Source organism: Alligator mississippiensis, chromosome 9, assembly GCF_030867095.1.
Source record: "Alligator mississippiensis isolate rAllMis1 chromosome 9, rAllMis1, whole genome shotgun sequence".
Lineage (NCBI taxonomy): Eukaryota > Metazoa > Chordata > Crocodylia > Alligatoridae > Alligator > Alligator mississippiensis.
The window spans coordinates 13,634,379-13,654,526 of NC_081832.1; the positions used below are offsets into that span (position 1 = coordinate 13,634,379).

At 43.8% G+C, this 20,148-nt stretch overlaps 1 protein-coding gene across 2 annotated transcripts in view; it reads left to right on the forward strand.

Annotated features, from left to right (window-relative positions):
* Nucleotides 1-4,192: 4,192 nt before the first annotated feature.
* B4GALT5 (beta-1,4-galactosyltransferase 5) overlaps nucleotides 4,193-20,148 on the forward strand; it is a 53,560-nt gene continuing 37,604 nt past the window's right edge. The window contains exon 1 of one of the 2 annotated variants that reach the window (XM_006267419.4): nucleotides 4,193-4,401. In XM_006267419.4, coding sequence (XP_006267481.4) covers nucleotides 4,275-4,401 — 127 coding nt within the window. In that variant the 5' untranslated portion in view covers nucleotides 4,193-4,274. Of the gene's footprint in view, nucleotides 4,402-4,639; nucleotides 4,707-20,148 lie in introns of those variants that run through there. The other variant, XM_059733159.1, reaches the window with a different exon arrangement.

A 20,148-nucleotide genomic window follows, 5' to 3' on the forward strand; every position in this document is an offset into this window, starting at 1 on the left:
AGGGTTTAATTTCTTTAAATTAATTTAGTTCTTGATTGATCACCCTGGAGACTTGAAGGGCCCTATTTATCCTCAGAACAAGCACGGCCTGGCAGCCATAGTGCCAGCATCCTTAAACTGACTCCCCCTGTGTCCTGACCTTGCCTTGAAGACTCCTCCAATGTCTTGTCTACATTAGGAAAATTAGTCACATTCTTTTTAATTAAAATTTTTCATTGCTCTACTAAGCTCTTCTGTTTTGCAGTATCCTCACAGGCACCTATCTGTTGTGTCTACCTCTCATACCCTGATCCCTGATGACATCTAGAGAGTTACAGGGACTGCTCCCTTCATCAGTGTACAGTCTCTAGCACAACAGGATCCTGGTCATGTATAGGGAGGGGCTCACCATACTAGAAATAGAGAACTAAATAAATTACACTTTTATTATATCATCTGCTCAAGATGAGAATGGCCTGAAACACAGCTCAAAGCACTATCCGTGTTATGGATTAACGCCCCTACAGCTGCACTGTTGCTCAAAGTACCCTGTGTTAGGTAAGACTAATAAAAACACCAGTTCCTTATTTATATCCACAATCATTGTTATTATTAGAGGACCTTCACTAATGCTGGGACAACAGAGGGAGAGGTTAATCATAAGAGCAATAGATACAGCCCTGGAAACATGAGGCTGAAATTGGTTACTTATTCCCAGTTGCTTATCCCAGTTCCTGGTTCCTTGCCAATCTTTACAGAATTAAAGGTTGTTAGCAATGAATTGGATGAACTGAAGAGTTAGAATTTAAGAAAAAATACATATTTACTAATAAAAATGTTAAATAATACCATGTATTAAGTACATAGGCCTTGAATAAAGAGCTGAGATTAGGCTGGGATTATGGAGCAGAATTGTTTTTGTGTCACCCAAAAAGACACATCACCACCACTGGAGGGACACTTCTGAATAAATCTGGGCAGGGTGCTGTCTGACCTGAAGCTTGGTTTTGCTTGTCAGCCTGCCCACTGATGCCGCCCCCCCCCCCCCCCCCCCCACTGTGGGCCTGTGTGCTATGTATATAGCACTGAACAAGGAGCTGGGTTTGGGCTGGGATTACAGGTAGAAATCCTTTTTGGGTAACCCCAGATTACATGTCTCTGTCATCAGGGTCTCCTGAAGAAGCCTGGGCAGGCTTCTACCCGGCCCAAAGCTTGGTTTTTGTGTGCTAACCTGACAATTGACAGCTCTTCAGGCCTTTGCAATAAATAGCTTCATATAAAGAGCTGGGTTTGGGCTGGGATTATGGGACAAAATACTTTTTGGGTCACCCCAGATATGTTTCTGCCACTGGGGGACTCTGCTGAAGAAGGCTGGGCAGGCTCTTGCTTTATCTTAAGCTTGGTTTTCATGGGCCAGCTTGCCAGTTCATGGTCTGACAGGCCTATGTGCTAAATGCATGGCCATGAATAAGGAGTTGATTTTGGGCTGGGATTATCAGGTAAAATCCTTTGAGTCACCCCAAAACACAAATTGCCACCACCTGGAGAATCTCCTGAAGAAATCTGGGAGGCCGCTGCTTGACCTGAAGCTCAGTTTTTGTGTGCTAGCCTCTCAACTGATGGCCCCCCAGATCTATGTACTATTTACATAGCACCAAATAAAGAGGTGGTTTGGGGCTGGGGTTACAGGTGAAAATGCTTTTCGGGTCACCCCAAAACATGTCCTTGCCACCAGGGGGCTCTCCTGAAGAAGTATGGGCAGGGCACTGCCTGAACCAATACTGTACTCTGTTTTTGCATGCCAGCCTGCCAACTGACAGCCCCCCAGACCTGTGTGCTATGTACATTCCTGCAAATAAAGAACTAACTATGGGCTGAGATTCTGGGACAATATCCTTTTCAGATTCCCCCAAGATACGCCTCTCCACTATTTGGAGAATCTCCAGAAGAAGACAGGTCCCTGCTTGACCCGATGCTTGGTTTTGAGCACCAGCCTGTCCCCGGACACCCACCCCTCAATGCCTGCATGCTAAGTATATTACACCGAATAAGGAATTTATTTTGGGCTGGGATTATGAGGCAAAACCCACTTTGGATCACTCCAAACCACACACTACCCTGACCAGGGGACTTTCCTGAATAAGTCTGGGCAGGATGGTGCCAAGGTTTTTGCATGCCAGCTAACTGCGAGCCCTGCACACTTGTGTGCTATGTAATCAGCACCAAATAAGGGTCTGAGGTTGGGCTGGGATTTCAAGTCAAAAACTTTTTCAGATCACCCCTGTACCTCTCCACCATGGGGGGGGGCTCTCCCAAAGAAGCCTTTTCAGGCCCCATTTGATCCTCTGCCTTTTCAACCAGAGATTTCTATACACAATGTTAAGTAAAATGATAGTGTAAGAGTTATGTTGAAGCCATGATATTAAGTAAACTGAAATAAAACCATATTCATATCTAACTCTATATCAATTTACCAAGTCATGCCTTCTCAAATGCCAAATGCTGGCTTTCCAGAGATGGTAGTACCCTATTCCCTTGGTGTGGTTTGGGGTGACCCAAAAAGGATTTTGCCCTATAATCCCAGTCTTTTTTCAGGGCTATGTACTTGATACATTATATTATTTACATTGTAATTAGTAAATATACATTTTTGATGAAATCTTACCTTTTTAGCTTGTGTAATTCATTACTAACAACCTTTCATTGTGTAAAGATTGACTTTGAAAAAGGAACCAGGAACTGGGATTAAGGTATCAACTGCAACCTCATTCCAGATGAGGTTCATCCCGGAAACTTGCAGCACCTTCTGCCAGAAGGCTCACATGAGTTGTCTCTGTTACCAATGCCCTAACATGCCATTGTCCTCTTAACTGAGCCTTGCAGATAAATGTCTCCATTCAAGCAGTGGCAGCAATAGAGACATGATCTATCCCTTCTATTTGCTTTGTGAGCTGCTCCCATGGCACGCAACCCATAAATGATTGGGAATCCGGTTGTAGACCAGGCAGTTTCATGGTTAGGTCTGATCTATGCAGACTGGTATCTGGATTGTAATCTGCTCCCCTCAATTGGTCATAGGGGTCGTGCAGATGGGACCTTTTCTTTTTTTCGTTTTCCTTTGGCTAGTGGATTTTCTTTTCCAGGCAGCTCCTTGAGCCTCACAGAGTGAGTTGGTGTAATGGGAGGGTACAGCCTGTCTCTTATTATTGCTCCTTTGCTATCTCGTTCCTTCTCTGTGTGGCCCAAGCTGTCAGCCTCCATCACCCACTGGTTCTATTTGCAAATAAGCACTTATCGTGTTTTCTCCCATGTTGCTCTTCATGCCTGAGAGAAATAAACATCCACAGAAACATGACACGGTTCTTCTGCCAATCCCTCCTCCAAACTCTCCCTTGCCTTGATGCCTGCAAAGAACATGGCAGCGGTTTGGCTGCTGGCGTGCGAGTCTCTGACTTATCAGGCTGACCAGCACTGTCCCATTTTCATTTGTACTCCCTCCCCCTCCTCATTTCTAGCCATGTGCTGCCTCAGGTCTCATGATCAGAGCAGTGGTTTGCAATCATTGTAGGCCTGAGGGCCCCGTCCAGAACTTGCATGAACTGAGCAGCACCCGCTTCAAAACCGGATTTCCTTAGTGCGGTGCTTGCCTGCCTGATGAGGAGGTAAGGTGGGTATAGCGCGCATCTGCTTGATGACGTGAGGGGGTACAGCGCATACCTCACTGGTGAGGTAACGGGTGTAGTGCGTACCTGATGAGGAAAGAGGGGTGTAGCATGTACCTCATGAGGACAGGGAGGTATATGGTGTGTACCTGATGAGGAAAGGGGGGTATAGTATGTACCTGATGCAGTAAGGGGGGGTCTGGTGTGTACCCGATGGGGAAATGGGGTGCAGTGCGTACCTGCTTGATGGGGGCTAGGGAAGGAGCTGCGGACAGGAAGGGCCCGCCCTGCACTTACCCCCGCCCGGGCCCATGCCCGGGCCCGGTGTCCGCGGGTGCCTCCTCCGCCCCGGAGTCACCGCGGCCGCTCCTCGGCGCGGGGCCCGGCACCGCCGTCCCGCAGGAGCGGGGCCCCAACGCAGTCGGGCCCCACAGGGGGGGGGCGGGACACGCGAGGCCCCGCCCCTCCGCCCAGGCCCCGCCCCTCGCCGCGGCCGCCGGCGCCTCATTCATGCGGCGGCGCGGGGAGCACGGGGAGCGCAGCGCGGAGCCGGCCCCGACCCCGACCCCCTTCCCCCGCGCGTGAGCGGCGGCGGCGGCGGCGCTGGGCCGGGCCGGGCCGGGCCGCGGAGCCATGCGGTGGCCGCGGGGCGCGCGGGGGGCCTGGCGGCTGCTGCCGCGGCGCTCGCTGCTGGCCGCGCTCTTCCTCTTCTCGCTCTCGTCCTCCTTCCTCTACTTCGTCTATGTGGCGCCCGGCATCGGTGAGGGGCCGCGGGGGCGGGACCGGGACCATCCGCCGGGCGGGCGCGGAAACTTCCGGAGGGCCGGGGCCGGGCCCGTGGGCGTCTGTGCACGGCGCCATTCGCCCGGACCCCCCTGTGCGGGGCCGCGGCTCGGCTGTCGCCTGAGGGGCGGGAGGAGGCTTCCCCGGGCAGGTGGCTCCAGGCAGGGCCCGCCCCGCCCCGCCCCGCCCCGCCCCGCCAGACCTCGGGGTTTGCGTCCCCTGACGCCTCCAGCCTGCGAGAGCTTCCCTGGAGACGGAGCTCCCTTTGCTGGAGCCCCACAGGTGTCTCTCTTTGTTATTTTCAGGGCCTTCAGTTTGTGATAGCGAGGGGAGGGGAGGGTGGGGTGGGCAGAAAAGCCAGCCCTCCTTAAGGGGGCAGGGGCAGAAATGCCCGTGTGCTTGTCCTCATGGTGCGTCCCATGCGGGTCCTGCCTTGGCGCCAGGTCCACGCCGGTCACACCTTGCTCCCTGGTTATTGGAGGGTTTGCTTTGAGCTGCGGACGTCACGGCTGCCATAGACGGGGTCAGACCAGAGGCGCGTCTTGCCCAGTCTTTCTCCCAGCCCTGATGGTCGCTTATCTGACCAGAAAGAAGGACTCGGTCAGGACTGTGTGGCCGCTTTCCTGCCCGTTGTCCATTCGTGTCTCCAGGAAGAGAGGCATTTTCCTTGGACTTGTTCGAGGGTTAGTGGGCACTGTCCAGAGTGCTCTGCTTAGTCCCCCCATCCCCCCTTGGTACATTCATTTTTAACCTATGACCTTCACTCCTGTCCCTACTTGTTCATAGATTCATAGTTGTTAGGGGCTGGAAGGGACCTCACAGATCATTGGGTCTGGCCCCCTGTTCTGGACAGGAGGACAACCAGGGTCAAGTGACCCCAGTGAGGTGACTGTCTGGTTTCCTCTTGAAAACCCCCAGGGAGGTGCCTGCACCACCTCTGGAAGAAGTTTGTTCCACAGTCTGTTGTTTTGTTGTCCCAAGTAATCAGTGGGCACACATTTAATAGGCCCCTCTGTTAACAGGAGGGGGCTGACTTGTGTTGTGGGGACATAGGGCTTAAACAGGCCTGTGGCAGGGAGCAGATGCTGAATGGGAGACTGAAGTGGGGTCTCACCAGGGTAGGGTTTTTTTCCCCTACTGTTCCTCTGCATGGCAGCCTCCAGCATTTAAGGCTAGGAAGTTTAATTCAGAGGTGGTACCCCTCACTCTCATGCTCAATAGCTACTGATGCCGCTTTCCTCCCAGAATTTGTCCAGTTCTTTTTTGAACTGTTATCTTCCATCACGTCAGGAGGTCAAATTTGAATGACATGCTGTGTGAAAAAGATCTTCCTTTTGTTGATTTGAAACTTATTACGTACTACTTTTATATTATGATGCCTAGTTCTTGTGACCCCTTGCATTATCTAAGAAGCATTACTGACTTTAATCTCATTTTTTGAATGTGTCATGAGCTGCAATATAAAGTATTTATCTTGGGTCCTAACTCCTTTCTTGCTAGTCAGCCATAATATACCACACACATGCATAATGGACCGGGCAGACATGCAATGAAATGCCTATAATTTGTTTATTGCTTGTGCTTATCCCTTGCGAGAGCGATTTTATTGTACTTTGTACTTTAGAAAGTAACAAAGACAGTTTTTTCCATGGGATGCTGGAGTTAGACTGTTCTCAGTGGTGGCAGATAACACAAAAAGGAGCAATGGTCTCAACTTATAGCAAGCAAAATTTAGATTAGATATTAGGAAAACTTTCTCACTAGAAGAGACCTCCCCACCCCACCCCACCCCACCCCTATTGGTGGGATCTGCCGCGTCTGGACCCCCTGCCCCTGGGCAGCAAGATTGGCTGCAAGGGGGATTCCCCCTGGTCAGCAGAATTGGTTGTGGGAGTCCTGTTCCTCTCCTCTTCCCCCCCTCTCCCCCCACTAAGGTGGCATGGTTGAACTAGATGACTTCCTGAGGTCCCTTCTAGCCCTCATTTTCTATGATTCTGTGACATCATAGCTAACGTAGGTAAAATTTGGCCTGAAACCTAACTTTTGGTACAGCAAGCTTTAAAAAAATGATGGTTAAACAATTTGTGGGTGTTCATGTTAATTGCATTTCTCTGGTGTCTGCAAACTCCACACCTTGTAGCCTTGTCCTGGAGCATGAGAACTCAGATGAAACCTACCAGTGTGCTTCTAAAGGTAGCTTTTGCTTGTTTCTATTTAGTATGTATCCTTTCCCTGGTATCCAGCTTTGGAAACCTTCTGGAAAAGCAGTATTTTGTGGGATTTCCATCTCCCCACAGATTCAAATGCTGAGTAGAGATGATAAAAAAGCAGTTGGAGTCTGTGGCCACACCTTCTGCTTCCTCACAGGTGAAGAAATATTGTCTAGACTTGGAGTTGTTTGAGTGTCACATCCAAAATGTTAGCGAATTTATACTGTTGCATACCTACTTTTTGTTAGTAATGCTGTCATTGAGCTTCTTGATAATGCCAAATGAGGTTCCCAAAGATCTGTAGAGAAAAGATGGTTCTGTTAGGCATGGAAAATGTCAGGAAAATGTCCCTGTTGCTGGAGATGGGGATGCATTTCTACTTTCTTCTTCCTATAGGGAGCTTGTTTTCCCTGACCTCTGGTGTACAGGGCCTTTTCACCTCCAGTCCACGCATCTGACTTTGGATCAGCTGTTTCCCAGGGCTTGGCTGAATATGTTGGAGCCAAAATTCCACATGCTTACTGAAATTCATAGCTGTAAATCAAACTCTAAAGTCTATGATGCTTCTGTTTATGGACTGTGTTATACAAGGGGCTAATGGGCAACTTGACAATCATTTATTCCATCAGCCAATGGGCCAGTGTTTCCAACAACTTTGGGAATAAATGTTTCTATGAAACTAGTGCTTCCTGTACATCTGCATGTGGCAGGCAAAGGAGCATGCTAACAGAACGCCCCATCTGAAGGCTTCAGAGATGATTCAGGTGGCCTTTCAAATACAGGAGATCTTTCCATTCAAAAAATGCCTCTTGTTGACTTCTTGGTAAAAAGTAGCATGTAATGCTCTCCATTCCACCTCAGAGTGAGTAGGGAAGTAGATTTATTAACAGATTATTTATTTTTTGGACAACTGTATTCTGAATAATTTTGGTATAAAATAATCCCCAGAGGGTCTAAATTTATATTTAGTTTCCACAATGACTGGGAAGAAGCCTGGTACTGGCATCATATGAACCTTTGAGAGAGCTCATTATTTACCACTTCATAAAATGAACATGTTTTTAATTTGACAGAGTGCTGCACATTTTAACATGGGCTTTTTTAATCTTGATTTGTCCTCGGGGACAGAACTGTCCCAGCATCCTCATCCCAAATTCAGCTAAAAGTGGTGTCTGAGCTGTGCCAAAGCAAAAGACCTGGGGCATAGGTTGCAGTGATTGGCTTGCTTGTTGTGGCTTTCACCTAGAAACCTGTGCTGCTACCTAGAGTTCTGCATGCTCATTTACCTGCATAACTTGACCTTGCAAATAGATTGGATGCTCATTAGGAGGGGGGTTCTGCAATCCTTAAATAAAACATCCTTTAAAGACAATATAGAAAATTCTGTGCTTGCAGGATTCCGATACTTTGCTCTGCCTAGCTCTTCTGAGAGGAGGAAGCTGAGGTGATGAGTGGGGTTGGAGGGAAAGTTAAGATTGCTTACAGCTGGTCTTTAGATGGCTTCCTAGCTCTTAATGTAACTATTCTGTAGCTCTTAATATATCTACCACATGGGGTATGAAGTAGCTCTGGTGTACACAGTTTACATTCTCTAGCTCTAGCAGAGCAGTGTTTGAACTGGCTGACACTTTTCTTTTAGCAATGGAATAGGGCTGGTCTGTTTTTCTTCTGTAAAGAGCCCTGAGAAGCGACTGTTTTACTGTTAGCCCTTGCTGGACTCCTCAGCAAGGGAAGATGACTACAAGTTTTTGCAGTCAGATAGCTGAAGAATAGAGGAAGTTGTGGGACTGATGAGACTTCTTTAATTTTGCATTGTTTCTATACTTTAACCAAAACCAGGGAAAGTAACGAGGAGTTCTGACCACAAGGAAAGAGAGGTAAGACAGACCCTTCCAGAGAAAGGTTTGTTTAGTCTCAGAAAGGATTGCTAGAATGAAAGTGAGGCTTTTTTGTGCACAGATGTCTTTTGTGGTAACTTTTGAAAAAATAAACCCTGTAGCTTTCTTGGTGTGACTTCATTTCCTATTTGCCTTTATCCAAGGGAGAAGGCAGCTCTATCAAAAGAGTAATATTCTTTTGTTTGGTTCGCATTTGGTGTGCCCCCCTCTTCCCTCTCCCCTGCTTCAAGTGGAGAATCTTCTGATTTTCAGGTTTTGCTTAATATGTACGCACATTCTGGTTGCAACCAAATTGCCCAGTTTTGTGGGATGTGGAGGAACTTCTGCATAGATCTCTGAAAGCAATGGATGCTTAGCTCTTCACAAAGTGTTTTTGTACTGATCTATTTGTGTTGGGTGTTTAATTACATAGTTAAAACAGTTCAACGACTTGACTTTAAAAGGGGCTACCACTGCTACTGGTTGTTCCTGGTAATTTAAGCCCCTCTCCAAGGTCTAACTGCATACATCCCACAGGGATGAGCCAGTCTCATTATACTGGTGTGAATACAATAGAGCGAACACAATACAAATCTGTGTCAATAGCACTAAGGTTCTGATTCTGCAGATTCGTTGTTGACAGAAGTAATTAGCCTCAGCAGAGCAAAAAATGCATGAAAGGTTTTGAGTGAAGGAGGTGGTTGTTTTTTTTTCAGGAGCTAGGAGAAAGAGTGCCACCCATTCTGTTTTAAATATTTATTTTGTCACCCATCACCATAGTGCAAGCATTTGCATCTGAAATTAACAGAAGGGGCAAATTCCCTGCTGGGTTTCTTTTTTGGGCTGAGGGTGGCAGTGTTCTCGTCCTCCCCCATGTCTGTCCTGGTAAGTACCACATGTGTTTCAGGAGTTTTCAGGTGTTCTTCTCTGTCTGTCTGGGTAGGAAGACCTTCCTTGTCTGATGCCCCTGTTCTTGCCCCTGCTGGGAGTGGAATTGGGAAAAGCAGCCTCTGTGATATACACAGTGTTCTCTCACTTCTGGGGAAAAAAAGGCTTCCTCTTTACCAGAAATCAGGGTAAAAAATGTTCATTGACTCTGGGGGGGGGGAAAAGCAGGTCTAAGGTTTTCACACTTTATTAAGCCTCTTGCCACCTTTCTCAAAGTGCTTTATGCTTCGAATAGCAGCTAGAAACGGACAGACCCTAGTCATTTCAAGGCCGCTATGGAAGCTTGAGATTGACAGTTCTCATTCAGTTTTAACAAATAAGTGGTTAAATGGAGTACAGTCACATTACATTACAAAGTAGACAGTGGAGGCAAAGAGTTGCTGTGTATTTGAGTTACTTATGTACTTATCCAGTATACATTTAGGTGGGTTACACAGAAGTTTCTTGCTGTTTTTAGATAGGTTGAGCTGCTGACTCCACAGGTGGCCATGCATAACCTCCATCTGAGTTACTAGGTGGATAGGTGCATTAGGAATACATGAGAATTTATTTATCCTTTTCTACAACTGATCAGTCACCATCTGAGATGCAGGAATTCCTTGGAGAGAAATCTGTCTGGGGTTTGAACCTTTCCTGCCCCTTTGTTTTAAAAAACTACTCATGAGTGGCACTCAATTTCAGGGGTGTTCTCTAGCAACTCTTCCTTCCCTTTCCTCCTTCCCCTCCAGATGCACTTCTCTTAAATCCTTAACCCTGTTCTTGTATTGCTTCATCATAACTTCCTTTTGGCCTGCCCTTTAGTTGCCCTGCTCCTGTGGTGCTAGTCATTGCCTATTCCTCCAAACCTGCTCATCCCAGTTGCCATAGAGACTTAAGACCTTGGGGTGCCTGTAAACAAGTGCAGAGGCTTTTCCAACACACTGTAGTTACAGCACGTCAGAGTAGACTTGATTCATCGAACCTGCTGGAGTGCAGTAATTACTGTGCTCCAGCAGCCTCCTGTGTCCCATGTGTCTGCATCCCCATGCTTAAAAATGGCAGTGGAAGTGCTTAAACTAAAGCTTGTGGAATGAGCATGGGGACGCTGATACACGAGATGCTGTGGTGCTTTAATTAGGGCAGCTGTTGGAGCTGCTGTAAAGCACCCCCCTCTCCTCCACCACCCTTGGAGCATGTGTAAAAGCATCTTACTAATAGTTTGAAGAGCTGAATAGTTTTTCACTAAATCCACCTCTGTAAGTGCTCTAGTGTTCATCATTGTGTATTAGTACAATACTGTTAAAAATCTGGTCCTTGGGGCCTGATGGCTGTATAGAATTTGTACCAACATACCCCACATAGTCATTTTTCCAGCTGCACCAGCGATAGGCACACTTTGCGACTGTCCCTAGATGAGATGCACCACTCAGATTTGCCATGATCCAACATAATTGAGACAACAGAGAAAATAGCTTCTTGAGCTGAAGATTTGTAAAAATTCCCTGGAGTAGATAAGCTTTAAATCGTCATGTTTGAGGTTCCAGTCGACACTTTTCTGTGTTAATAGGACAATTCACACTTCCTTGGTGTTATTCACTTGTTGGTGTTGAAGTACATGTTGACACACATGTGGTTCCTTCACAACCAGAAAAGCTAGATAAACAGTCTTCAGCAGGGTCCTTTTATTCTGCTGCTTTGGATCTCTGCAGCCTGTGCCAGTATAGATGGGCTAGCCAGGCTGCAGAGGCCTCTACTGTTATAACCAAGTCTAGCAGTTCTTTTTCTTGCTACTGCAGGTTGATCTGCTGCAATGGGAAATTGTAGAGAGGTCTAGGAGTGAAAGCCCCAATTCTGTAGGAAGTGGCTGAACTTGCCATGTTTTCATGGGAAGCCTGAAGTTCTTGGATGTTTAGGTTTGTAGGTCCCTGTCTGTCTTCTCTGCACCTGGCAGGGTGGATACAAATCAATAATTATTTTTGTTAAGATGCTTTTAAAAAATAAACCTATATAAAGATGGTTTTAATTTAACATATGTTAAAGCTCAAAGATATCATCATGGAATGGGGGTATAACTTCTAACTGTGTACTGTTTGAGACAATATATTCATGTAACCTTTTTAGAAAAGTTTTATACATAGGTCACAGCAGTATACAATATAGACTAAATGGACTGTATTAGGGGCTCAATCTTATGGGGTTCCCAGAGGCTCCTGTATAGATTAGTGAAGATTAAAGAAATCCGCTCTACCCAATGGGACTCAGTGCTCGGTCTAGAAGATCCCATTAAGCATCTCTGTGATGCTTAGTTTCAGTTTGCAGTTTCATTTCTCAAACTGGATTTGTGTCTTCAGAGATAACATCCTTGTTAACAGCAGTATATGGAGATGAGAGATAACACACATGATTACCTACCCATCAGCCCTGTTATCTCTACAAGTATTTTCAGTTTCTCATATTTACCTGGCTGAAATAATCTATTTAATTTTTGTTACAAACACATTTCATATTTATAACTAAAATAGTTACAAATTCAAAAATACATGTTTGTTTTGTTAAAATAATTATACGTGTGTTGTTGAAGAACAATATTCAGAATACATAAGCTTGTTGTTTTAGTTAAGTAAAACAATTTAAATGTCTGTTGTTTTTGGTGATGGTTGTTGTTGTCCTTCTAATACAGTATGGCAAAAATATCCCCCAGATATCCATGATTAATCTAGTGAATTGAAGATAGTTCACCTTCCAATGACTTCACAAGTATCTGCTTCAATTAGCTTTGGTAAATAAAATAACCAAATCATAATTCAGTTTTCTGATGGAGCTGCAAAATTAATCTGAAAAAAGATCAAAATAAATCACTGCTTTAAAATGTATAGTGTGTATCTTCTGAAAGTGAAAGCTACATCTTTCTCTGAGTTGTGAATAATACATATTAATGCTATATTAAACAAGAATGCACTTTCTGTAGAAAACAATGATGAAATTGAGGTTTCCTGAGCAGTGATTTAAATCGCTATTTAAGTCATGATTTAAATCAATTCGATTTAAATCAAATCCACCCTGGCACCTCGGGTAGCCTCACCCCCTCATGTCCTTATTTTCATGGGTAAGGATGTTTTTCTTAACATCCTGCAAGCTAGAGCTTGCACAGTGAACCAGTGTGAACCCAACCCCTAATTTTCTCTGTTACTTGAGTAAACCACTCCTGTTTGTGTGCACACTTCAAAATACAAACTACCTTTTCTTCAAAATCCATGTGGAAGCTATTTACTTTCTCATATCCAGGCTGTACACACAGGTTGAGTGGGTTTTCCCTCTTGTTCAACATTTCCTGTTTTCCAGATTTCGCTACCTTTTGTTTCGGGTTTGGCTGGAGTTATAACGTAGTGCCATCTCATAGCTGCTTCATATAATATACAGTGACAACTAATTGTTACGCTTCAAGGAAAACTGAGTGTCAGTACTATGGATTGGTTGTTAAATGCATAGATTTCAAAGACTTAAGTGGTTACCTCCTCATGCTGAGCGTGTTATAGACAACAGCTCTACTTCTTTGCATGCCAGAACTAAGGAAATGTTTTCTAGATTTGTTTCCTGCTCTTGCTACTTTCATCCTTGTTACAAATTATTCTCATTTTTTTCTCTAAGCATAAGCACAGAAGCAAACTTACATAAGTAATTATTATTGTGTATAACTACACAGAAGATAACACTAAAGCAAGAAGTTGTCCTTGTGCACACAGAAGCCACTCAAAAACATAGCACAGATTTAGGTTTTTGAGCAAAGGTTTTCCTTTAATTTCAACCTTATTTCCCCTGAATTTTTAATTGTATATATTTAGAAGGATGTCAGCCTCTTGAGTGCCTGAGTAGGCACATCTGGAGTTTTGTGCTCAGGTGGTAGGGTAGCTTCTTGAAAATGTAGCATTGAGTTTACAAGGATTTGGGGAAATTGGATGTTACTCTGTATTGTTGTTATGAATAGCTATGCTTTTGCAAGTTGGTTGCAAAATGAGTTACTGTTTCATCCTAAGCATTTTCACTTTAAGATTAGGTATCTGCAAGGATATGTTCTTGTTTCTTAGAAGGTTATTTTTACATAGTTTCTTCACTGTGGAGGTCTTCGGCTTTAATACATGAGTTTGCAAAGCACCTTCTGTATGCACTGGGCATCTTTCTCCAGGTGTTGCTTTGGGCAGGAGGCTTGTGGTGTTAATTTTTATTTAAAAATTGTTTTTTTTTCCGGGGAGAATCTCCTTTGTTAGAACCTGGGGTATGAAAGTGCAGCACATCTAAATCATTCAGTAAAAATTCCTTCCTATCTGCAAGAGTTATAGTTCATCTTGATTTTTATTTCCCTGATGTTGTTAGGTGATGACAGGCATATTTCACACCCATCAGTGGGGTGTTGGTTACTGGCATAAATAAAAACCCTTGTTGGTTAACACTGTCATAACAGGAACTTGGCTTTGGCATGGCAGCAAAATTCTTGAGGGCAATTTTTCTCTTCTCTGTACTATCAACATTTATCTGAATGGGGTGTGGTGCAATAACACTGAGTCTAAAAAGTGAAAACTTCCAATAATATGGTGTGTGTATGTATGTGTGTGCTGTTGGCCTTTTCTGTAAAATGTCTCATTTACTCTATCAAGAGCAACTTGTACATTTTAATGGCCTGTGTATCACTGACATACCTTAAAACAGACTTGTCCAACATATGGCCCGTGGGCCACCATGCGGCCCTCCAAGCTGTTTTCTGAGGCCCGAGGTGCTGCAATGGGAAATGAAAGTAAACACTATACATTTGTTTCAGGAGGAGGGGGTGGGGGGCTGATGTGATACTGCTTCCTGTGAGGTCTTTGAATATGGCTCGTGGGCCCACTGGGTGATAAAAAGTTCATGATCTGGACCCACATTCAGAAAGGTTGTACACCCCTGCCTTAAAGTATTTGGTGGTGAAAAAGTTGCAATAAGGCACAAGGTGAAGCTAGGTGTAGCCAACAATGAGACCACTGAAAGGTCTGTGGCAGCCCTAAACTACCCAGTTTGAATTATAATCCTGAGCTCTTTTTTTCTATTGAGAGGCAAGAGGATGTTCATATAGTTACATGGAGAGTTTTAGCTGAGCAATGGAGGTATAAGACAAGAGGAAAGGATAGGGAGCAAGGAATGAAATCTAGTGCCAGTGATACCTTCTTTCTTTGATAATACAATCCTCAGGGAAATGTTTAGAAAGCAAAGTAAATAATGAAGGCACAGACAGCTATTGAGACCATTTGCCTGCTGGGCATCTGTCACTGACAGCAAGGTTTTGCCTTAGTTTGTTCTTTTACTGCAGTTTGGTCACAAAGGTAGAACCAGCATACTCTGCTCCCATGAGAGATTGCTGGTCACTTCTGATCTGCATCCCAGTTGTGCAGAGTCAAGTGTGTGCTGTTGCTAGGCCATAGTTCCAACCTTGAAAGGTACATTGGCATTTGGTGTCTTCATTATGCCTGGAAGAACTTAAATATAATTTTGCTTCATGTTTTTGCTTGAATGGTAACTAGTGTTTCTTTCTGCTACCTGGACGCCATCATTCCCATGTGAATGAGATGACTGGAAGGTCTGTGACAGCCGTAAACTACCCAGGTTGAATTATAATCTTGAGCTCCATCTTCTGTTGGGAGGCAACAGGATGGCCAGATGGTTCCCTGGAGTGTTTCTGCTGAGCAGTGGAGGTATAAGACGAGAGAAAAGGACCAGCAACTAGGACCATGAAGTATGCAAAGTGGCTATACAGGAAACTGAGACAAAGTTCCTGTCTGCAGGTTTTCCAGTCAATACTTTCTGAAAGATCCTTTTTCATGCTTCTTGATATGGAGACTTGTCTCTTAACAGTGCAGCTGTTTTCTGTTCACCTTTGAAAATATAGGAACAAGACCCAAAGTAAAATATTGTTATGTATACCCTGGAAGCTGCAGTGGAGCCAGCTTCTCCATAAAGTTCACTACCATTTTTGTTTTTGGTTTGTTTTTTTTAACTTTTGCCAGATAAGACTGTGAATAAGTGTCAGTACAACCTTCTTACACACAATGCTGGGGAGTGGTTTTAAATGCTTTGTTCACCCAAGCAGGCTTCTCACTGCTAGGATTTCAAATTCATATTTCTACTATGCTAAGTCTGGCATACGACTGCCAATAAACATAAGTAATCCCTGTTTCATGACTAATTAGCTTTGAATAAGGAGCTGCTTCTTTTAAAATGAACCTGTAACCAGGGGACTGTCTTAAGCCCCACTTTACCATGGTGTTAGAGCATTGTCTGTAGTCATGTTTACACAAAGTTATTACTGTCCAGGGAAATCACGCTAGTGTGTCTAGGCCTTGAGTAATAGATGACCTCAGGGCTACAACTGTGTTTCAACATGTATTGAATGAAATCCTTTCTTTAAGCAAGACTACAGACTAGTTTGGCTTGGATACGTTTGTATTGAGATGGTGGATTATTGGGTTTTTAAAGCCTGTTGTTTGATGCGTTGGGCTGTTCTTCATCCAAGATTGCTACTTTTAGCCATTTTTGCTCTATGCTCAGCATTGTGGTTTTGAGCAACGTACAAGTAAGAAATATCAAAGCCTTAGTAGCTATACAGTGCACCAAGCCTTGTATGACAAAAACAGTATCTTTAGTCACTCTTACTAATGTAATTTGGTCCATGGCATCTGTAAGATGACTAAGTAACTTACGGAAACATAATGGTTTCAAAACGGTGATGGTGTCCATCATAGTACTCCCCAAATAGGGCTCACAATGCCAAGTCACTCTCCAAACCAATTTAAATGCACATAGGCAGACAAACAAGGTTCCTTGGGTGAATTTGATATCTTTTATTAGACCAACCCAAATGGTTGGAGAATAGTTATTAAAGCAAGCTTTTGGGTTCAAAAACCCTTCATCAGGCTAAGGAGGCTGCAGCAGTTGGTGTGTGCTCTTCCTTTCATTCCATCCAGGAAGAGCACACAGCAACTGCTGCAGCCTCCTTAGCCTGACGACGGGTTTTTGAACCCGAAAGCTTGCTTAATAACTATTCTCCACCCATTTGGGTTGGTCTAATAAAAGAGATCAAATTCACCCAAGGAACCTTGTCTGCCTATATCCTTAGACCAACAACACAGCTACAACCTAAACCATAGACAGACAAGGTTCTTTAGGTAAATCTGATATATTAAACCAACTCAAATATTTGGGAAAATTATTTGAGCAAACTTTTGGATGCAAAGATACTTCGTCAGCTTGATGAAGGGTATGTTGGTGTGTGTAACTGCAGACACTTCCTTAGTCTGACAAAGGGTACTTGTACCCAAAAGCTTGTGCAAAGAAGAATTTTTCCAACTATTTGAGTTGGTCAAATAAAAGATATCAGATTTACGCAAATAAGCTTGTCTGCCTATGTCCTTAGACCATCAGGACTACAACCTATACCCCTATTTAAATGCACATAGCACTTCATCCCACATGATACTGGATTTGGGCTTTTGTGGATCAAGGCATTGCCTTGATGTTGTGGACACCCTGCCACTCATTGTTTAGACTGAGGCATCTCTCCAAGAGCTGAATACCCTTTCCATCTCTACTGACAGTTGTTCCTAGCTAGAGTCACTTTCTTTGAAGTGATCATGTTGTAACCATGCTCCTAAGGTGTCAGTGGACCCCTTAGGGAGAAGTCTAGTCTCCATTACTGAGTGGGAAGAGAAAGTCACAGCTGAAGGGTCGCAGCCTGAATATTAAGCTGCCATTTGAGGTCAGGCAACTAGAGCCAATAGCAAGGAAGGCTGTGGTCTCAACAGGGCTCAGACAACTCAGGTGGCTATCACTCCTGGTAGATACAAAGGAGTCTGTCAGCTGTTGTTTTTTTTCTTGAGCCTATTGTCTGTCTGTCTCTTTCCAGGTGGACTAATTAATTATATTAACTCAGGCAGCATCTGCACCATGTGAACACTCTGAAAACCCTAGAGACTAATCTGAAAAGAAATGAGATAGGGATCTGTATGTCTGTTGCAACTGTTCTCATTTCAGTGCTGTTAATGGAGGTGAATTTTAACTTCTAAGCACAGAATGGGTGTTTAACTGTTAGCCTGGAATTGTTGTAGGGTGTCTCAGACACAGTGCAAAAATGGATGAACAATAAATTGTGGCTCTTCTCACCTTAAAAACCCTACCAAAGTCTCCATGCTACTACACTATGATCCAGGTCATGCTTTGCAGAATTCTTGAACTTCTGCAGCAGTCCTTATACAAAAGAGTCTTAAAAAATAGGGGGAAATCATCAAATAGTTATACTACTTTTGAAGGGCTTCTTTTGCTAAGGCTTAGTCAAGGTGAATAACGTATCTTTATTATGTAAATGTAGTGGTTAGATCAAGTTTCTTGAAAACAGATCTATTGCCATAGCATCTTTTACTTCTCTTGTACATGTGCAGGTCTGGTTATATTTTTCAGCTGCAGAACATTTTAAATCTTTGCACTTTAGTGGCTCTATACACACAATTAGGATCATTTAACAAATTATAGCAAAGTCAGTCTCAAGATGTCAGAAACCATTTTTTGTTGTTATTGTTGTAGGGTAGGTTGTTGGAAGGCAAAAAGATGAAGGGACTTGCCTGGGGGGGAAGATGCAAAGAGTGAAAAACAAAATCCAGTAGTCTTGATTTAGGTCAACATGGTGAATATCGCCTTGTGACTTCTCTTTAGGACCTATTGAACCTAACCATTAAAAAAAACCTGCTGCTCTTAGAAGTCTTCCTGGAACTACCATTATTTTGATGGGAGAACTGTACCCAAAATAGTGATGTGTGATGTAACTTCCCAGCAGGAATATCTCTAGAGATATGTATGCATCATAGTTCTGGGAAGAGTCCCAGAAGCAATGAAAGGATTGAACATGTAATTACAGTTCCAGTAGGAATGCCTGGAGTGTGTCCGGCATTCAGCAGGCTGAGACAATGTAGGGATCTTGGAATTCCCTGTTTTTCTTTGTGAAAACTTATCCCCTGGTGGGAGGTAGCTTAGTGATTTAATCCTCTTGTCAAAAAAAACTCTGCAATCCTTATGAAAAACAAATTCAAGTCCTAGCATGAGACACTGTGTTTCATCTTTCTGACGTACACAAACAGAGCTTTAGATTTGAGTAAAAGGACACCCAGGTCTTCTGAGTCGGTGACTGTCAGGACTCTGCAGCGTTTCCTGAAGTTAATCTGACTGGTTTTTGATTTCTTCTCTTGGTGGTTGAATGCAGTTGTCATCTATGAGATACTACCTCTAGAGCTACTCTGTCATAGTGAACTCAGGTCTGTGTTCATGACAGTGACTGAAGCATGCAGAGGACTTCTAAAACTGCAGATGATAAGAATGCTTCTGTAAGGCCATGTTACAGGGAAAAAAACAGCCCAAGATGCTAAACATCATGCATTGCATTGAACTAACTTCAGGACATTAAACGTTTTGCTCTTGGAGGTTGATTCCAAGCTAGTGGATAAATACCTCTTCAGAAAACTCCTTTTTTATGGTACATGTAAAATTACTGAAATGTAATTAGTTTTATACCCATGAGCAATATCATGGCAGACTAGTAATCCATGTTGAAAACTTCTCAGCTATCAGGCAAACAGCACCATCAGCAGAGCTTCTCAGGGTTGAAATGAAACAATTGTATCCATCTGCTTGTTGTTGTATACTAAAACTGCAAAGCCTTTGTAATATATTCTTGACCCTTTTAGTGAATGTTTTAAGTCTGTCAGTTTCCTTCTGTTAAGATGGGTTCACTGCCCCCTATGAACATTTGCAAGATTTGCCTTGCACAGACATCGCTGTCATGACTTTGCACATATCAACCATGAATTAGTTGCCTTCATCACTTCCCACCCTGAAGTGTTGTAGAGTTGTTAGACATCTAGTATGCGTGGTATCTGGGAAAAGCAATAAAAATGCATGTTGGCCACCACCGCACTAGGTGAGGAAGTGGTGATAGGGTAGCAAAGCAAGACTGTATGAGAAGGGACTACCTCTCTTTCAGTGCTTCATTGGGATCTCTTTAGTAGGGTGTAATTATGCTATGACATGGATGCTGTACACATGGCTTGATTCGCATGTCTTTGCTAATGTTAAACTACCTACCACCTAGTGTGAAAAATGGAATTTCAAGACCCAAAGCAAATTGCAAAAATGCTGATTTTTTTTTTTTTTTTTTTTTTTTTTCAAATGAGCAAGACAAATTGGCCAGCTACCAACTTGATGGTATCTTTTTCTAGCACTGTTAAGATGTAACCAATCTGTTCCTTGTATTCCACAAACTTTTGTATCCTCCTGTGATAGTCTTCCATGTGGTACAGAATCCAGGCCTCAGCCTTATGTTCCAGTTGGCTCCCAAACGGGAGCCATTGCTGATCCAGTCAATGTTGCATGCACAGCCTCAAAGTAAAAGTGTGATTTTTTTTTTTGATTTTTTTTTTTTTTTCTTCTGCAGATTTATCTTTTGCTTCTTCCATGACACTGGTCTGGATTGGAGACTGAGCTCTCTCCATCATGGCTAAGATCATGCCTCAAGCTAGCAACATAATGGGCTCCTTAGCCAGGAATTGAAGGGAGAAATAGGGGTCACAAGCAGGAAGTGGATTAGTGGAATAGAAAGAAAGGAAAGGGAAATCAGTAAGTACTTCTAGCCCTAAGACTGAT